Source organism: Aethalodelphis obliquidens, unplaced genomic scaffold (assembly GCF_003676395.1).
Source record: "Aethalodelphis obliquidens isolate GAN/ISIS:26980383/991018 unplaced genomic scaffold, ASM367639v1 scaffold10, whole genome shotgun sequence".
NCBI classification, from domain to species: domain Eukaryota; kingdom Metazoa; phylum Chordata; class Mammalia; order Artiodactyla; family Delphinidae; genus Aethalodelphis; species Aethalodelphis obliquidens.
Window position 1 is genome coordinate 37,927,304 of NW_020837954.1, and position 20,488 is coordinate 37,947,791.

At 38.1% G+C, this 20,488-nt stretch overlaps 1 protein-coding gene across 7 annotated transcripts in view; it reads right to left on the reverse strand.

The window, feature by feature from the left end:
- The window catches only part of ZBTB25 (zinc finger and BTB domain containing 25), a 48,555-nt gene that overhangs the window by 25,707 nt on the left and 2,360 nt on the right, over positions 1-20,488 (reverse strand). For 3 of the 7 annotated variants that reach the window (XR_003433694.1, XM_027111476.1, XM_027111475.1), the window contains exons 3-4: positions 8,909-9,088; positions 4,832-5,775 (exon numbers count right to left, since the gene is read on the reverse strand). Coding sequence is in view for 5 of the 7 variants with exons in the window: in XM_027111476.1 (XP_026967277.1) it covers positions 4,832-5,775; positions 8,909-9,081 (1,117 nt within the window). In the remaining 2 variants the exon portion in view is untranslated. Of the gene's footprint in view, positions 1-14; positions 5,776-8,908; positions 9,089-20,488 lie in introns of those variants that run through there. The other 4 variants (XM_027111474.1, XM_027111472.1, XM_027111473.1 and 1 more) reach the window with 2 other exon arrangements.

Here is a 20,488-nt window from a genome sequence, read left to right on the forward strand (position 1 = left end):
CACATTCTATAAGCTGAGTTAATAAAAGGTTTTGTTTATGATCAAGTCACATTAATTTATTTGTCATGATAAAATACATGAAATTCACAGTTTTCATTCCAAATGGAGAATACGAAACTTTCTGAAATAATGTTTCTGAAGCAAACTCACAATACATTAGGTGGAAGAGTTTAACCATACAATATATTATTGATTTCAGTCTCCTGTATTATGTGTTACTATTACTAGTACTTTGAAGGTTTCTTCAGGGGCCCTTTTTCATTGTACAAGTTTTTGCTTTTTTTCTTTTTCTTTTTTTGGCCGTGCTGTGCAGCTTGTGGGATCTTAATTCCCCGACCAGGGATCAAACCCAGGCCTTCGGCAGTGAAAGTGCAGACTCCTAACCACTGTACCACCAGGGAATTCCCTTTTGCCTTTTTTTTTTGGTACAGGTTTTTGAAATCCAAGTTTCTCTGAAAGTATTTTAAGTTGATATTTTATTTAATCTGATTAAATGACTTTATTTGGCACAAAATAGAAGAGTTGATGACAGTTAACATCAATTGCATTGGAGCAATATCTACTAATTAATCAAGTGTGGCACAGATATACACTGAAGCACAAAGGATTCTTCCAGGTCTTGAAGACAAAAATCACAGTTTGTAATTCCTTATATTTAAGACAGCCAGGCATAGGATTGTATAATCTTACCAGTTTTCAAACAAGTCCAACCATACAAACACAGAAGTACAGCAAAGAATAAAAATGTACAGATTTCATTCTTAGGAATTCAAAAATTAATTATAATAAAATACCATAGAGCTACATTTAGTTTAAAACATACAAAGATACAAGTTACATTATGAAAATTCTTCACATCGCCTATTTTTACCTCAATTACTACAAAAAAATGGATACTTCTCAAGGATCTGAGTTACAACATCAAGAATTTGCCTGTGCAAATAAACATCAGTGGAATTATACATTTTCCAGACTATCTTCTTCCATGATTAATATGTATTTCCTTCTGTTTTAAGTGAAGCCTTACTATTTTGACAAAACATAATGAATTACTCGGTTATTTGCCCTGCTCCATTTCTGGTCTCCATCTACTTTTTAGATGACCTACATCAGAGAAATGAAAATAGTATTTTCTCCATTGCTTTTGTTCCGTTTCCTATATGTAAATAATACGTTTGGGGGAACTTTAAATAAAGTTGCACTTGGCAAGGTTTCATTCCCAATAACACCAAAGAATTAATATCCTCCTTGTTAAAGGCTGAAGAGAAATACTGATGGTTAAACTATGGTAGGTAGAATAGGAATTCTAGCAACACTGCTGTTTCTAGAGTATTTGTAAAAAAAAAATAAATAAGAATTCTGCCAAAAAAATAAGAATTCTGCCAATTAATTATTGAGTATTAAGTAGTACATGACTGCTTTTAAGACATTCTAGAATTTATGAGTTGGAATACTAAAGTTAATAGGTTTAGCTGCAGAAAACATGTAGAATGTAGTTTTCTTTATATGGTTGGTTTTTACCAGTAATACTGATAGAACTTAACACAGTTTTAATACAAATCCTCACAACACCCCTGTGAGGTAGGGATTGCTTACAGACACTTTACAGATGGGAAGTCAGAAAATCAGAGAAAGAGATAATAATCTCAGGAGATAAATCAAGAAATTTTGGTTTTCTTATAAGGCAGACTGCACTTATCAGATACTGAGTTCTGACAATAGGCTAATAAGGACAAATCCTAAACAGTCTGTTTTCCTCCAGAGAACAATTATATGTGGGATCTAGAAAGAAGGGAAAATTCTAAGCTGATCCAAAGGGAAAATGTCTGTCTAGTACTTGCCCAATACATTAAGGTGTACACAGCATTTCCAGTTTTAAGAGTTTGATAATCATCATGCAAACCATACTATATGGCTAAGATAATAGCTCCATTTTACAAATGATGTAGTCAAAACTAAAGGGTTTTGCTGGGAGGACTTTTTTATACAAAGTAGATTTTTCTTAGTGAGGAATCATGTCTTAAAAAAATACACTCAGGGCACAGTGTTAGTCATAAAATAGCTATTTTTAAAATATTCCTGTTGAATGAATGAAAAAGGGGTCATTTCCCACAGTGAATAGTGATTCACTGGCTCTCTGGAACCCAGGTTTTGGGATATTTTCCTATAAAATGGAGTAATCATTTTCCCACTTCCTAATATAGACAGAATACTGTGAAGATGAAGGAAAAGAACATTTGTTTTGAATTCCTAATAATAAAAGTAACTTTATGAATAAGAATAAAAATAGTTAAGCACTCTTTTCTTAGCACCCAACATCTCTGCTTTAAGTTAATGTTGTCTGTCATGAACAGTCAGCCAAAAGCAAACTTTTGCCACATCCAGACTCTGCCCTGAACTGCTGCCCTACACCACAATTCATATGCACACTTACTCCCACCCTTTAGCTATACACACTTTTTTGTGTCAACGACTAATGACTGAGCAAATAGGAAAGAAAACAGAAGAGAAAAATCAGGAAAATTTTTATCTAAATGAGAAAAATAAAACTTTACTTGAAGAAGGCTAGGGAATCTATCTAGAATAGCCTAAGATACATGAAATCAATGTTAATATTTGTGTTCATCCTATGAGATGAAGTCTTTGAGGACAGCATGAGTTTGAATAATTACTTAAATGATTTACATATAAGATTAGATGCAGTTCTGACACTAAAGAGCAATACATTTGTTTTAACTACTCCCAATACAACTGACTCTGTATCAATAGCTACTTAGATTTTGCTCTTAACATATGTCAACCTGGGCCCCACAAGGCTTCCCATCCATGTCTACGACAGAAACTCAACCACCTTAGACAATGCCCATTGGTTTTCTTCATTCACTCCTTAAGAAAAACTTATCAGTTCATAATTCACCTAAACTCACTGATAACCCAGAGAAAACCTTTGTGCCCTCAGAATGAGCTGGATTTCTCTTTGAGCTACATCCTGACTGAACTCGGATACTGTTGAGGAACTCTGATGTCAGGAAATAACCGCAGAAGTGAGCAGTCAGGAAGGAGATCAAACAGTTTCTGTACGTAGTTTAATTCTAATCTTCACAAACCAAATTTATTAAATTTACTAAGATACCTGTGAGGTTTAGAATTTAGCAGGGCAGCATACAAAAAAAGATAAGGCTGTTCTGAAGCCTCTCTTTTGTTATCCTTGACTCTTTAGTATTTTAAATTTAAACATCTCAGAAACAATTTACATCTATACTCTGTGGTGAAGTTTAACCAGCTATTTCCCAGCTACACACAGCAGGAGAATCTATCATTCAGTCCACCAATTTTAATTTTTCTGGAATTTTAGCTTTGTAAGTTTCACCAATATAAAAGGGAGTTAAGTTGATTCATAGAGGGAAGGCTGTCATGGATTTTAAACATAGTTCTAGGACACTGACTATATCTACTCTACTGGTTTTATGGACCAGAAAAAAGTTTAAATTGTGCCACTGAAAAATTACCTTTTCAGGTGATTATTAGAAAATTAATGTCAACCCAGGTAGCCTATAAAATCTTCTGATACTGTAGGCAGAAAGATAATTTGTATTTTATCATTTACCTCATAAGCTCATGTAAACCTCTGGTCATAAAAATCTCAAACTCCCTTACGGTCTTTTTTTTTTTGCAGTACGCGGGCCTCTCACTGTTGTGGCCTCTCCCGTAGCAGAGCACAGGCTCCGGACACGCAGGCTCAGCGACCATGGCTCACGGGCCCAGCCGCTCCGCGGCATGTGGGATCTTCCCGGACTGGGGCACGAACCCGTGTCCCCTGCATCGGCAGGCGGACTCTCAACCACTGCGCCACCAGGGAAGCCCCTCCCTTAAGGTCTTTAAGAAAACACTCTAGATTAAGATAACATTAGGGTGTCAGTCAACACAGATCTATCTGAATTTCTGTCTCTAACGCCAGGGGCTTCTATGCTTATCTATGTGTATGTATCTTTCTGTTTAAGTTTTTGTGTGTGTTTCTGACTCTTCTCCCTTTCTCTCTCTTAAATATTTTTTATTGAAAATGAGGTATGCTCAGTGTTAAAAAAAAATAAAGCCACATAAGATGTTGCAGAGCTAGTAAGTAAAAAGTAATTTAAAACTACTCATGATTTGGTATAGCTATGCCTTAAAACAAATGATTTATACATTATAACATATAGTTATGCACTAAAAACTATTAATTCCCTGTATGGCAGAAAATATTTTAAAATAATCCTCATAAGGGCTTAATTCATGTGGAACATTAACCAAAAGTGATAGTCTAGAATATTCTTTAAAAAAGATTTCACTTATTTCATATTCAATTTGATTTTATAGATTCTACAACCTGGAAAAACTTCCATACTTCTATATTGATTTCTGATTTCTAAATTGTGATTTAATTTATGAAAACTTGACAGCCCTAATTGAAGGTTACATTTTAGTAGCTATGTATCAATATATCTTACAATAAGAAGATCTAATACATACAACCTTAAAACTATGGATAAATGGTAAAGAAAAAGTCAATAGAACTTGAGGAGAAAAATAATTTATGAATTAAAAGAAGTATGTGAGTTTTCTTTTTCAGAACTGATACAAAAATCCTGAAGGAGAAACTGCTACTCAACCAGGATAGTATCCACATTTTCTTGTGTGAGTTCTGACTCTAAGGCACAAGATGAGTCTAACTGTTCTTGCAACAAGCGAGAACTTTTCAGGGGGATGTCAGACCAGCTGTCACAATATGGCTGAAATCTCTGGGCTAATGTATTACCAAACCTTTGGCATCGGTTATATCTGTAAGATTTACCTTTGTGTGTATACATGTGCTCCAGTAATTGGCTCTTTCGGAGAAATTTATGACCACAGATAGTACAGCTGATTTTTCTTTTCCTTGAAAAAGAAAAATTACAGTTTAATTCTACTGGCTCAGTGTCTTTGGAGATCAAAGACACTTGACTGATCTGCAAAGGCTCTGTGGCACCCCGGTGTGAGTGGTCAGGCTGCTGCTCATTATCCTTGACAATGAAGGAGCTAAGCCTGCGGCATTCAAGAGCCTCGCTACTTTCATTAAGTGGATGCACTTCACCAAGGTCGTTACTTTCCAGAATGGAAGCAGGGACACCAAATGGGAGGGATCCAGACACGTGGGTATGGAGATGCTGTCTTAGATTACTACGGGAATCAAAACGTTCCCCACAGTAATGGCATAGGTGTGTTTTGATACCACTTTCAGTGGAAGAAGGGCCTGTCACCTCTGAAGAGGGTGAGGGATGGCTCTGGGAAATCACAGATTCTGGGTCACATCTCTCCTGCTTGATGGACACGGGGGGCTTCTGGTGCTCCTCCAAGGCCTGGGCAGCAGGATGGGCCCTCTGCTGGTCTGCAGTGCCATCATCCAGCCCAATAGCAAGAGAGAGCTGCAACTGGGGGTGGTCACCCTGGACAGCAGCTCTATTTCCATTGTTATTGGAAGGAGCTTCCTTGACCTCCAGCCCTTGTTTGACAGCTGTTTTTTGGGTCGTTGAGATCTGAATGCCATATAAATTTGAGGACTGCACAGTCTCTGGTGAGAACACTTGATTCATTTCAGTCGCAATGTGAGAAAGGTAGTCGGCGTGAAGAAATCGAATCCCTTCCTCCAAACGACTATGATCCACAATCTGTTTTGGCCCTTTCCCCGTGTACATAATGTGCAACAAATAGCTGAATATGTCAGGTTGGATGTCAGTTGGTTGTATTTTTATGCATTCACTGTTAAAAACAAAAAAACAGACCCACACAGAATGAAACAACCCGGTTGGCCTTTTAGTTAACAGTACACAGTCTTAGGCTAAAGCAGTTTCTTCCTAAGAAGTTCTAACTTAGCAATCTGCCTTGATGAAACTCAGCAACAAAAGCTTAAGTTTTCATTGTATACCAGTTTTATGGCGCAGCAACAAGTCTTCATGTATTCAATCTACTGCCTAAAGTTAAGAAACACAGATATTCTGATTAGTTCAACATTTAATTAGTGACTCCTAAGTGATATGCACTTAAACTGCATGCCAGGGGGTAGAAAAGTGATGAATAAAATAGGTACCCTGCTCTTAAGGAACTTAATAGTCTATTGGGTATATAACCAAAAGAACTGAAATCAGGAACTCAAATAGATACCTATAGACCAATGTTCATTACAGCATGATTCACATTAGCCAAAAGCTAGAAACAACCCAAGTGTCCATCAGCAGATGAATGGATAAACAAAATGCAGCATATACATACAATGGAATGTTATCCAGCCATAAAAAGGAATGAAGTTCTGATATACGTTACAAAATGGATGAACCCTGAAAACATGCTAAGTGAAATAAGCCAGATACAACGGGACAAATTTTATATGATGCCACTTATAAGAAACATCTAGATTAGGAAAATTCATAGAGACAGAAAATAGATTAGAGGTTACCAGGAGCTTGGGGGTAGAGAGAATGGGGAGTTATTATTTAATGGTTACAGTTTCTTTCTGGGGTGATAAAAAGTTTTAGAAATAGATACTGGTGATGGTTGCACAACACTGTGAATGTGATTAATGCCCCTGAATTGTACAAATAGAAATGGTTAAAATGGCAAATTTTATGTTTACATATATCGTACCATAATAAAAAATAATTAAAAATTTTAAAAGGGTCTATTGGAATTGGTACTATTTAGAATTTTAAATCACACTAACCTTATTTTGGCTTCCAAACTGTATTAATATATCTACTCTTTAAATTGCAAACAAATACAAGTGTAACTTTGAAAAGGTTTAAATTAATCTCAAGCCCAATTTTCACATATGAATCTAGAATTCAGAAAATAGATGGAAATAACTGTGTAACAAGAAAATCAGGAAACACCCTGCAAAATTAGGATAAAAACAACCTGAGGGAAATGCTGGATGACAAGGAACAGTGGAATCAGTTGATGCACTCACCTTCCCTGAAGCAAAAGTTTGTGTCGATACATCAGAAAGCAAGTGTCAGTACACCGGCAATCCATTTCTTTAGTCCTGACATTTTAGGATTCCCTCTTGGGTTTCACTCTTACCTGTGACTCTTACCTCACTGCCATGGTCTGTGGCAGGGTTTTTTTAATATCAGCACAGAGCTCTTTTAACTGAGGATTTTTAGTTGCTCAACAGAGATACCACAAAGTAGGCCTGCTACCTTTGTATCGCCTGGATTTAGTTTAGCATGGTGCCTGGTACACAACAGGGGCTTTAAGAGCTGAACCAACTCACTGCTCTCAGATGAGGCTTATGTGAAGGTAGTGTTTCTAATCTAGTTTCTACACTGACCCTTAAGTCGGAGAGGAAACTCTTTTGCGTAGCAGAAAAGACTACCCATGACCTGTCCCCGACTCTAACCTCCTCTCCCCTTTGTGTCATATATTCCAATCATTCTGATCTACTCCATTTTCTGAATGTGCTAGCCTGGTTCATATCTGCGTATGTTTTCATGCATTTTCCCCCTTTGCCTGCAACTGTAACTTTTTGCGTTCCTCTACAACATCTGAAAAACTCCTCCTGATCCTGCAACATTCAGAGCCTCTGTAAAACCTGTGCCAACCTTCTCAAAATAAGGCTGCTGACACTCCACTCTACCTTGTGCAGCACTTCTATTATAGACATCACAGTAACTATTAATAGCAGCAGCTAACAGTGCAAAGCTCTGTTCTAAGCATTTTAATATTATTAATCCATTTAATCTTCTCAATACCATGGGGTGGGTATATTATTCTAGTGTTTTACAGAGAAGGAAACTGAGGCGCAAAGAGACCAATTACACTGCAATTATTTTCTTTACACGCATTACCTCTCTCTTAGACTATAAACTTTTTTTTTTGGCTGCACCACCTGGCATGTGATCTTAGTTTCCGACCAGGGATTGAACCCACGGCCCCTGCACTGGAAGCAAAGAGTCTTTTTTTTTTTTTTTTTTTTTTTAAGCAAAGAGTCTTGACCACTGGACCGCCAGAGAAGTCCCACCATGTAAGGTCTTTTAAAAAAAATCATACAGGGCTTCCCTGGTGGCGCAGTGGTTGAGAGTCCGCCTGCCGTTGCAGGGGACACGGGTTCGTGCCCTGGTCCGGGAGGATCCCGCATGCCGTGGAGCAGCTGGGCCTGTGGTCCATGGCCGCGGGGCCTGCGCGTCCGGAGCCTGTGCTCCGCAACGGGAGAGGCCACAACAGTGAGAGGCCCGCGTACCATATACAAAAAAAAAAAAAAAAAAAAAAAATCATACAGTGTTGCATCACTTATAACCTAGGAGGTATTAAAGCTATTTTTTTCCAAGAGCTCAGAATCTGGATACCACTTTATAGCCCCCTCCTTAATACCCCACGCTGGGGCAATCTAGATTTTAAAAAATTTTTTTGAAAAAACATTTGAAACAAACGACATTTGAACTGTAATACGGAATATAAAGTGGGCAGAGTTATGACATTGAAACCTTGCTATGAAAGTGTTATGGAATAGAAATCAATGACTTAGTGATTAAGAGCACTGATTTGCATTTGAGTTTAATATATTAGCTGTATAATCCTAGATGGACAAGTTACTTAACAACTCAGTTACAGTTTCTTTTTCTCTAAAAAAGTATGGATAACAGAATTTACATTAGATAAATGCTTAGTGCTTGTTTATGGTATAAGCCTTCAATAGATTTTAGGCATTATTGTTTTCATTCTATCTTCTACCATGAACCCTACACAGAGTTTAATGACAGATGTGTAAAAAAATTATAAATTTTTATTATTTCCTAAGGTGATCCCGTAACAAAGAATCCCCAAAATGAGATTATAATAAGGCTTAGCTATATCACAGTATCAAAAATACTTCTGATTTACAAAAGCACATCCTTACCTTGTTTGGTGAATAAATATCATCTTGAAATAGTTAGAAAAAGCAGCAAGCACTGCTCTGTGGGCTTTGAAGTAGACATCTCCAATAGCAACTGTGCAATCACACAGAAAACCAAATTCTCGCTGCATGTTCAGCTGCTGCAGAAGGACAAGGCTATGGCTAGCTGTGTCCATTGTGGCTCTGAGAAAAAGGATAATATAGATTTTTTTTTTTTACAAGGTTGGCTATAGATCACTCAAACCTACAGAATACAAGGAGACCTAAATTTAAATGAAATTATTCAACAGTTTTCAATACTGTTAATTTTACCCCAAACTTAGCTAACATTAAATACCCCATTATGACAACTGATTTCAACCCTGCTGAAATGATAAAATGTGGCCTTTTTAAAATCTGGTAAGAAGGTGGCTTGGTGTGGTGACAAAGACGTGAAAGGAAGTCTGTCCTTTTTTATCCATGCAACCACAGTTTCTAGTCCTCAGTTTCCTCACTGGCAAAAATGGGAATGAGGTACTGATCCTTGCCTCAGGGCCAAATGAGATAAGTTATGTGAAAAGCACCTTGTAATGGAAACTACTATTCAAATGTTGACCATAAATGTTAATAACATTACAGTGTGTCCAGCCTGGGCTAGAGCTGTCACTGCTCCTTAGGGATCCTCTGTTATGCTCAGGGGACACTGGCCTCCTATCATATAATGTTTGGGTAACTTATCAGTCACAGGAGCCCTTAAAATAGATGTCAAGCCACATCCCCAGATTCACATGGGGCCTGGAGCCCAATGGAAAAGAACCTAAGCGCTGACCTTAACTGGACTCAGACACATACAAGCATGGAGGTTCCCGATGAAGTAGAATAAAGGATGGGACCACTGGTGTCAGGGGAAAAAAATCACGCATGCGGAAGAACATGCAAAATAATTCTGGCGGAGAAGTCTGATGTGAGTAGAGCAGCAAGAACATTCGTGAGGGCCCTGGGAGGTGGGAGGCTGTGCCACCTTCTCCTTCCTCTACCTTCTCCACCTCAACTGTGCAGAGAGAAGGCAGCTGGGGTATAAAGGGCATCCCTGGGGTGCTGGGAGAACCTCCTCTAAAAAAGCAGGTCCTAAAAAAAGAAATGAAGTTTTCCTACTAACCAGAGAGACCAAAGTCTTAAGGAGGTCAGTGATGAGAGTGTGGGTTTAGCTGTCTGAAGACTCGCAATAGCTTGGGCAGTAAAATGCTGAGTGGTGGATAATATAATAAAAACAGTCAACGGTTTATACTGTTTCCTGTATGTCAGGCATTTTTCACTCATTTAATTTTCAGTTCAACTCTATGAGAAAGGAAATACTCAATGCACCTTACAGATGAAGAAACAATCAGCACAGAGAGTTAACTGACCCAAGATCACATTGCTCGTAAGGGGATTCAAACCCAGGCACTGGACTCCAGAGCCCCAATGTCCTCCCTCTCCACCTCCCAGAAGAAAACACGACTCATCAACTGAAGGAGCCTAGGGAACAGTCTACACATCAAGCACCCTGGGAAGCCTGCAAAGAAGAATCAGGGAGAAACCCAGATTTCCTACTGCTTAAGCAAATGTGACACAGCAAAACAAACATTTATACTTATTAGTGGATAAAGTCTAGATTATAACTGGTAAAGATAAAGGCAATTATTATTGATAAAAGGTTAAATCTATTTTTTATTAAAACTACATATATAATGTACTAATATGGAATAATCTCCAAGACATAGTAAGTAAAAAAAGCAAAATGTAAAACTGTGTAGAGAAGACTACTATTTATATAAAAGTGGTAGTGGTTATTCTATTTTTAAAGGTGGGGGAATTTACACATAAATATATTCTTGTTTATATACACATGTCTGGAAATGTTCGAAGAAACCAATTTTGCTTCTGGGAGGGAAACTAGGGAGCAGAGAGTTAAGGGTGGGGGGAACTATACTGTTTGAAAATGTTGAAATATTTCAGACAGACAGTAGGTAAAGAGAACAAGGTAACAAGCACCCACCCCTGGGCACAAAAAGTAAACATTACAAACAGGGTAAAGACACCCTGGCATCTCTCCCACACTCTACCCCCCCACCCACCTTGCCTCCAAAGGTAACCACCATCTTGATTTTGGTGTTTATGACTCTCCTGTACATTATCACATTCTTACTGCATGTGTTCAGATTCCTTAAGAATGTTTGGTATTGTTTTGCATGTTTTAAAATTTTATACAAATAATATTATACTTTAGGAATCCTGCAACTTGCTTCTTTTAACTCTACATTCACACATTACGATACTGAGCAGGGCCCTGTGGGGCTCCTGGGCACAAAGCCTTTCTGTGTCCCCCATTTCTTTGATTACAAGACATAGCTTTCATTCAGCCTCCATGACCTTCCCTGAATTCCAACAGGCAGATTAAAGCAGTTGTTAATTCGGGAAACGAGGGGATGCTAGACCAGAGAGAAATAAACAGTCATAGAAACAATAGTGCAGCCTTTGTGCAAGGTCTTGGTTCCCCATCAAGGGATACACACAACAATATCTTTGAGCTGTTTGGGAGATACTGAAACCCCCTCCAGGTGGGAGAAGTTAAGATTAACAATGGTATGCTGCCCACAAGCATGCAGACCCCAGACCAGCTGGAACCTGAAGGTTGATGTTGCTGACTCCTACTTACCTCACCAACCAACCCATCAGAAGAATGTCCATGAGCTGATCATGCCCTCTTGGAACCATTATTATAAAACTTCTCAGTATCCTCCAAGTTGGGACACATAGTTTTTAGAGGCAGGAGCCCACTGTGTCCCCCTTTGCCTGGCAATGTAATAAAGCTATCCTTTTCTACTTCACCCAAAACTCTTGTCTCCAAGATTCGATTCTGCACCAGTGTACAGAGAAACTGAGCTTTCGGCACCATTACTTTCAAAAATCCTACTAATTCAAACATAGTAGTTTCCCTTACTCCTCCCCACGAGTAAAAATACAAAACAAAACAAAACTCTCCCATACCATCTCATTTTAAAAGCTTTTAAGCAGCAATGAAATAAAAAATAAGATAACAGAACCTACAAAGACCTGAGTCTATCTTCTAAGAATAGAAACGAAAACCCAGGTTGTGGGTATTGTTCCAAAAGGCCATTTAACTAAAAGTCAATATTTATTGTATTTACCACATTTTCCTGATTCTAAAATACCACCAATTTATAAGGAGATTAAAAAACCAAAATAAAACTCTATATTGGAGATTTCAATGTGAAAACATGTCTTAGATTCAATAAAATGGTTCAAATTGAAGTACCTTAAACCAGTCTTACAAACTGTCCCAAAAAACCCCCCTCAGATCATAAATGTTTTCAACAGTTCTATATATATATATATATTTATTTATTTATTTATTTATACATATAGTACATTACTATAGTGAACTGTTGAACCATGTGGAAATGAAAATAGCACACTAAAAAGCCACATATACAAAAATCTGTGGTTAATGTTCTATGAGTAACAGTTAAATTCACTTATCAAACAAATATTTTGTGAAGAGAAATTTAATAAAGAGAAAATATTTGAAAGCATGCCTTGTACAAGGCACGGGGACAGAAAAAAATTACAATGATGTTGCAATCAAGATTATAGGCTAATAGGGGAGATAAAATATAAAACACAGTAACTATGACATGAAGTAAAAGTGGTAAGTGCCAATAACAGCAGTTGGAGAACACACGAGGAGGGGGAGATAAATGACAGGAAACCCAATGAAAAATAATCCATTTGAACTGGATTTCAATGAACAGGCAGAAGGTGAACATAGCATTCTAGGCAGAAAAAAACAGAATGAGTAGGGCTTCCCTGGTGGCGCAGTGGTTGAGAGTCCGCCTGCCGATGCAGGGGACGCGGGTTCGTGCCCCGGTGCGGGAAGATCCCACATGCCGTGGAGCGGCTGGGCCCGTGAGCCATGGCCGCTGAGCCTGCGTGTCCGGAGCCTGTGCTCCGCAATGGGAGAAGCCACAACAGTGAGAGGCCCGCGTACAGCAAAAAAAATATATATATATAGAATGAGTAAAATTACCATCATTAGGCTTGGGAATCAAAACTGCTCTAGTAGCAACACACATAAAAGATTAGCAAGGGAAAGGTATAGAGAAATAAAGACCAGCAAGTAGCCTTCTGCAATATCCAAACAACAGCAGTGGGAATGAAGAAAGGAATACAAGAAGATATACCAGATGGAGGCTGACATGACTTGGCAGAGGACTGGATGTGGTCAGCCACAAAGAAGATCAAGTCAAAAGTGAGTCTCAGAATTCCAGCTTGAGTAACTGGAAGAATTCATTCATTGCTTCCGGTCCTATTTGCAGAGTAACTGCCATGTGCTAGGTTGATACAAAGGTAGCATAGCAGAACGCCAGAGGAGAAGCACAGAAACTGGCTTCGTAAGAGAGAAGTTTCATTTTGGACACAGTGAGTTCTATGTGTCCACTCTAGGACATCTGAGTAGAAATGTTTAGTTACCTGTGGAGACAACAGGCAGCACTAGAAAGGAGATTCTCTGCAATAACAAGGCTTAAGTCACCAGGATTAGATGGGACTACTGAGTGAAATAAGAGGGGAAAAAAGCTAAGAATGAATCCTTTAAAGACAAGAATAGTACAACTAGACAGAAGAAGAGAAATAAGAAAATATATTGTCATTGAGAGAGATACAGAAAAGGCAAGAACCTTGGTGTGAGGAGGTGGCAATGGTATAAAATGCTGCAGAGAAACACAGGATGAGGCCTATTACAAATACCCCCAAGTGTGCTGACCAAGAGGTTTCTGGTGACCTCTGACAACAGTCTGGGAAAGCAGCAAGAGCAAAATATCTGACTGCAGGGGAATGTCAGAAAGCAGAGGTCATAAAGGGTAGGTACAGACAGAACAGGACATTGAGGGAACTGCAGATCAAAGACTTTCAGGCTGAAGAGGGGTGTAATCTCTAGAAGCCGGAAAGAATGCAATCAAAAGTGTAAGTGTAGGGACTTCCCTGGTGGTGCAGTGGTTAAGAATCCGCCTGCCGATGCAGGGGATACAGGTTTGAGTCCTGGTCCAGGAAGATCCCACATGCCACAAAGCAACTAAGCCCGTGCGACACAACTACTGAGCCTGAGCTCTAGAGCCCGCATGCCACAACTACTGAAGCCTGCATGCCTAGAGCCCGTGCTCCGCAACAAGAGAAGACACCACAATGAAAAGCCCACGCTCTGCAACAAAGAGTAGCCCCCACTCGCCACAACTAGAGAAAGCCCACACACAGCAACAAAGACCCAACACAGACAAAAATAAATTAATTAATTAATTTAAAAAGTATAGGTGTAGCACGTAGCCATGGAGAAAAAAGAAATCTCTTTTTCTGATGGTGGAAAGCAGATGGTTGAAGTAAGGAGAGAGAATTTGAGTGTACTCTTAGATGGCATTGATTTTACGAACTATGAAGTCAGTCCATATGCAGAGGAAAGAGGTGAGTTTAGGCCTTGAAAGAAACCTATTAATCCCTGATGCTAATATAGAATGTTGAAGTTTATAGAGAACTTTCACACACAATAATTTATTTCTCTTTCTGCTTCAGATGAGATCATTTCTATTTACTTATCTTCAAGTTCACCGTCATTCCTAATCTAACCCATTCTTTATTTCAGATATGTTTCCTGGACTAAAATTTTCATCTCATTCTTTCTTAGTATCTACTTCTCTGCTGAGATTTCCAGTCTGTTCACACATTACAACCTTATTTTGCTTTACATCCTTGAGCATAGCTATAGTAGCTGCTTTAAATCTTCTCAGCTAAATCCAACCTCTGGGTCATCTTGGGGTCAATCTCCACTAATTAGGGTTACAGTTTCCTGTTTCTTCATATGTCTAGTCATTGTGGAAAATATCTTAGACACTGTGATAACTAAAGACTCTAGGTACTGTAATATTCTTCTAAAGCGTACTGATGTTTTTGTTTTTTGCAAATTAACTAGGCTGAACTTAAACTCCAAGTTCTGCCTCCCCATGGTTTAGTTTGTTTGTTTTTTGTTTTTAACATCTTTATTGGAGTATAATTGCTTTACAATGGTGTGTTACTTTCTGCTTTATAACAAAGTAAATGTTATACATATGTTCCCATCTCTTCCCTCTTGCATCTCCCTCCCTCCCACCCTCCCTATCCCACCCCTCCAGGTGGTCACAAACCACCGAGCTGATCTCCCTGTGCTATGCGGCTGCTTCCCACTAGCTATCTATTTTACGTTTGGTAGTGTATATATGTCCATGCCACTCCCTCACTTTGTCACAGCTTACCCTTCCCCCTCCCCATATCCTCAAGTCCATTCTCTAGTAGGTCTGTGTCTTTATTCCTGTCTTACCCCTAGGTTCTTCATGACTTTTTTTTTTTTTTCCCTTAGATTCATTATATATGTGTTAGCATACGGTATTTGTTTTTCTCTTTCTGACTTACTTCACTCTGTATGACAGACTCTAGATCCATCCACCTCACTACAAATAACTCAATTTCATTTTTTTTTATGGCTGAGTAACATTCCATTGTATATATGTGCCACATCTTCTTTAACCATTCATCTGATGATGGACACTTAGGTTGCTTCCATCTCCTGGCTATTGTAAATAGAGCTGCAATGAACATTTTGGTACCTGACTCTTTTTGAATTATGGTTTTCTCAGGGTATATGCCCAGTAGTGGGATTGCTGGGTCGTAAAGTAGTTCTATTTGTAGTTTTTTAAGGAATCTCCATACTGTTCTCCATAGTGGCTGTATCAATTTACATTCCCACCAACAGTGCAAGAGTGCTCCCTTTTCTCCACACCCTCTCCAGCATTTATTGTTTCTAGATATTTTGATGATGGCCATTCTGCCCGGTGTGAGATGATATCTCATTGTAGTTTTGATTTGCATTTCTCTAATGATTAATGACATTGAGCATTCTTTCATGTGTTTGTTGGCAATCTGTATATCTTCTTTGGAAAAATGTCTATTTAGGTCTTCTGCCCATTTTTGGATTGGGTTGTTTGTTTTTTTGTTATTGAGCTGCATGAGCTGCTTGTAAATTTTGGAGATTAATCCTTTGTCAGTTGCTTCATTTGCAAATATTTTCTCCCATTCTGAGGGTTGTCTTTTGGTCTTGTTTATGGTTTCCTTTGCTGTGCAAAAGCTTTTTAAGTTTCATTAGGTCCCATTTGTTTTTGTTTTTATTTCCATTTCTCTAGGAGGTGTTTTTTTTTTAGTGCTAGGTGTGCTGTTTGGAGGCTGCTCAACACTAGTATACGTTTAGGGGCTGGCAAGAGATCCAAGCTGAGTTTAGATACAGGATTTGGGGTCTCCCCCCCAACATCCTTTCTAGGATTTTCCTCCTTACTTTCTACCTGTGTGGTCACTCTGAACTCTGTCCTCTTTTCTTCAAGCAAGTAAGACTACGGGTTATTATCACAGTTTTAGCCATCCCCTCATGTCCCCAACTGGGGCCTTCTCTCAGGCTAAAAGCCATAAAAATGGAAAATTATTCACAGCTGTTCCATTCTTCCAAGCATAGACCTCATTCCAGTTTCTGCTTGCTTTTTGTCACTCTCGAATGCCATCTGGTCGTTTTTAAAACTTTTTTTCAAGTTTATAATTTTTATTTGCAGAATTGTCCTGATAGGAACTCAGCCATCACCCTTTATCAGCAGTTCTAAAAAGTTTTGGTCTCAAGATCCATTTACACTCTTAAGAAAAGTATTAAGGGCTGTTAAGAACTGCTGTTTATGTGGATTATATTTATCAATATTTACCATATGCAGAATTAAGTGAAATTTTTCCAATTTTAATATATTTGAAATAACAATAAACCCATTACATATTAATATAAATAACACATTTATTCTAAAAAAAAATTTTTTTTTAAGTGAGAAGGGTGGCATTGCTTTACATTTTGCAATCCTCTTTAATACCTGGCTTTAAAAAATACAGCTGGGTTCTTTTCTCTGCTTCTACAATCACTCTGTTGCCACATGTTGTTTTGGTTCAAATGTATTAAGACAATTTGGCCTTGGCAAAAGGGAGATACTTGTAAACCTACTGAAAGGGTTTCAGGAACCTTCAAGGGGTCCTTGGACCACACTTTGAGAACCTCTGCCCTACTCTATCTTTTTTTGATCCTATGAGGTAGTGAAGCAGGTACTGTATTACTTCCATTTTCTGCTTAAGAAACCACAGGCTCAGAGAAGGCAGGAAAGGTACCCAAAGTCAGACAACTAGCTGTTAAATGGTGCTGGTAGAACTTCAGTTCAAGTCTGACTTTAAACTCAGTGCCCTTTCTTCAAAATTCCCATCTAGAACTTTCAACATATATACTGATGGCAGACGTTGCAAATACATTGAATCAAATAAGGGGGTAAATGTTCCAAGTTTATAACATGAAACAAACTCAAATCTGTTAAAAAAAAGAAGTCATATATATATATATACACACACACACACACATATATAAATTCATCCAAATTTGTTTGCATAATAGACCTTTCATGTGTTAAGGCAGCACACCAGATTTTACCTAATGTTAACAGAGCCAATACATCACAAAGTTATTCAGAACATTTTTCTAATGTAACTTACTTTGCAGATTATTAGCTAGGCTTTTTATATAGCCTTTGCTCATCATTTTTTGACCACTCATTTTATTTTCTTTAGGATGTGGAATAGCCAAAGTTTCCTATGTATACAGAAACATCTTAGAAGTCATATGTGAGAATTTTTGGTGGAAATTCAAAATGTGAGGGAGGTTGCAAAAAAATAACCTATCATCATATTTACAAATACTATAGCCAAATGTAACGGTTCTACATCTTAAAATGCTTTATCTGTTATCAAAGTGGTATTTATAATAATAGCACTGATATTTAAGAGACTACAAAAACCTTGTTTACTTACTAGATTGCAATAACTCTGGGTTAGCTCAAACTAAGTAAGCCAGAACAGCTTAATACTAGTATCTATGTTAGCTGAATTCAAAGTTACCTTGATACCCAACATCTTTGATTTTATTTTTAAAAATCTATTATAATAGTTAGACTGGACTCTCAGATCTATGGTAGCCAGAATGATGTCCTACAATACACAGCTTTTCATTCTTGCAAGCTGTAAGAATCTTTAATAAAAGAAGAAACAAAAGGAGTAAGACATCTGTTTCTTTGGAAAACAAAGTCTTAGATATTTTCTTTGTGGTTCTCACCACTGTGACTTTATTAATTATTGTTAAGACATGGAGACAGGAAAGTTGGCCCAGGAATGTGCACAGCCTTTTTGAGATACTTACTCATGGCTATAAATACAAAGGTAAAAGCAGAAATATCCAAAGTGCTACATAATAAGACTTTATACAAGGATTTTAACTTTTTAATGTACTTTCACACGATTGTGGTGGTGTAACGTTTTATAACCAAGAGAATGTTTGCAGAAATCATTTTACCCCAGAATAGAGGCTCTAACTGCTGACTGCATTGTAAAACCTTCCATGTAGAGTTGTACTGATGCCTGAGTCTTACTCCAGATGAACCCAAACAGAACTGCTGAGGGTAAGGCACAGATCCTTTTTTAAGCTCCTTAGGTGATTCTAATATAATGCCTCAATGAAGAACCACTGCATTAAAAGAACAAGGGATAAAGGAAACCCTAGAGACTATTTCACAAACTAAAGTTACAGAGAAAAAGACACAATTTCACAAGAAGTGCTCAAAATGTGGGAATTATACCAGTAACATTAAATGAACAAAAATCAACTACTGTAATTCTAATTTTAACTTTAAACTAAAATATTAGCCAGATTAAGAAACAAAAATATTCCCAAACTAGTAGGATGGGTATTGGGGGCGGACGAGGAACACAACATTTTCAAACTTTTTAAAAAGTACTTAGGAAAAAGAGGTGTATTTAACTCTCTCATACACTATTACACCTACTTTCATAATATCTGAAAATGACATGGAAATTCCAAATCTGAAAATTATTGTGTGAGGTAAAACCTGCAGTAATTCTAGGCATTTGCTTATGAAAATCACTGAGAGTATAAGAGAAGAGGGTAAGAAGCAGACATGGTAAATGACACAGGAAGAGCAGTCATGCTCTAGAAACCTTTAACGGAACAGGGAAACGTTAGTTTGGGGCCTCCTGCCTGTTGGCAGACACAGCCAGCCTACTACATCTCAACCCCCATCTAACCAACATGTGGGATGCCTGATAAAGCCGCAACACCAGGCAAACAAGAATGCTAACACCAGTGAGGGCAAATTTCTACTGGACTTTAAAAATATCAGAACCCCGTAAAGGAAAGGAAAAGATTCTTCTTAGTCTGCTAAAAAAATAACGTCTGCATTTCTGAAAGAAGAATAAGCTACTCACAGGACAGGAGAAAGCTGGAAAACAACAATGCTAGTACACACCTAGAATACGGTATAAACAAGAATGATTATAACTTCTGAATATAGGTGAACCACTACTTCCTTTGCCATGGAATGTTCCACAAACACGTTATCCACATGGGCTAATGAAACCCTTTGCTTAAAGTGCCTAGGGTTTTTCAGGGGGAACAAAAAGTCATTGTGTGACTGATTTGTAACCAGGGAAGAAATGAATTAGAAAATTTTCAAAAATAACTAACTTAACACTATAAACACTTTTTCTCCAGGTAAGGTTAAAAAAAAAAGAAAGAAAGAAAAAAAATTCCTACTAGCAAAGGGAAAATAGAAGTGTTAATAAATTCAACCAATAATCCTGAAACTGATGTTTGTTACTTTCTTTCCTCTTCCTCCACTTTCCCTAAGCAAGTTCAAGTAGCAATATCTCTTCTATCCTAGAGGAAATACTGTTTAGTTACTATCAATAGCTATTATTATACAGAATAAACAGTATGTGCAAGGCCTTGTGCTAAATGCTCTATGCACATTATCTCTTTTAACCCTCACCATGACTATATGTATTATTTTTATTTCCATTTTACAGATGAGGAAAAAACCTAGGCTTAGGACACACAACTAGCAAATAGCATAAAGTGGGGATCAAAAGCTACGTCTGACTCCATAGCCTGTGCTGGTAACTATAAACTGGAACAGTATTTTTCTTAGCATTCTTCTCTCAAAAGACTGAAGTTCACATGCAATTTGGAATAAATAAGCAGAAAGGGGGCACAGGAAGTGGTGCAGAAATACTTTATAATTTATCAAGATAAGAGCACCTGTGCTGCTTTTTAAGACAAGGGGGAAAAAACCCTCAACGCTTTTCTGGCCCTGTTATTACTAAAATGGAGAAGTTTTTCTTTAACAAGATGGTCAAGCACCATCTATGGACCATAGTAAATAAATCACTTCGGTTCAGTGGTGGGGAGGGCATTATGCAACACTTCCCAGCACAGCCCTGGCCAGGGTAATTTATGGCCAAGGCACTCGGGCCCCTCCTCCCCAGCTAGACAGCCTGGCTCCTTCGCATTCCCCTCAGGAGATAGGGTGGAAGCACACAGCTCCACTTTCTAAGGCATAGAGGGCAGCTGAAAGTCCTGCTCAGCCTCTCTGGGCAACC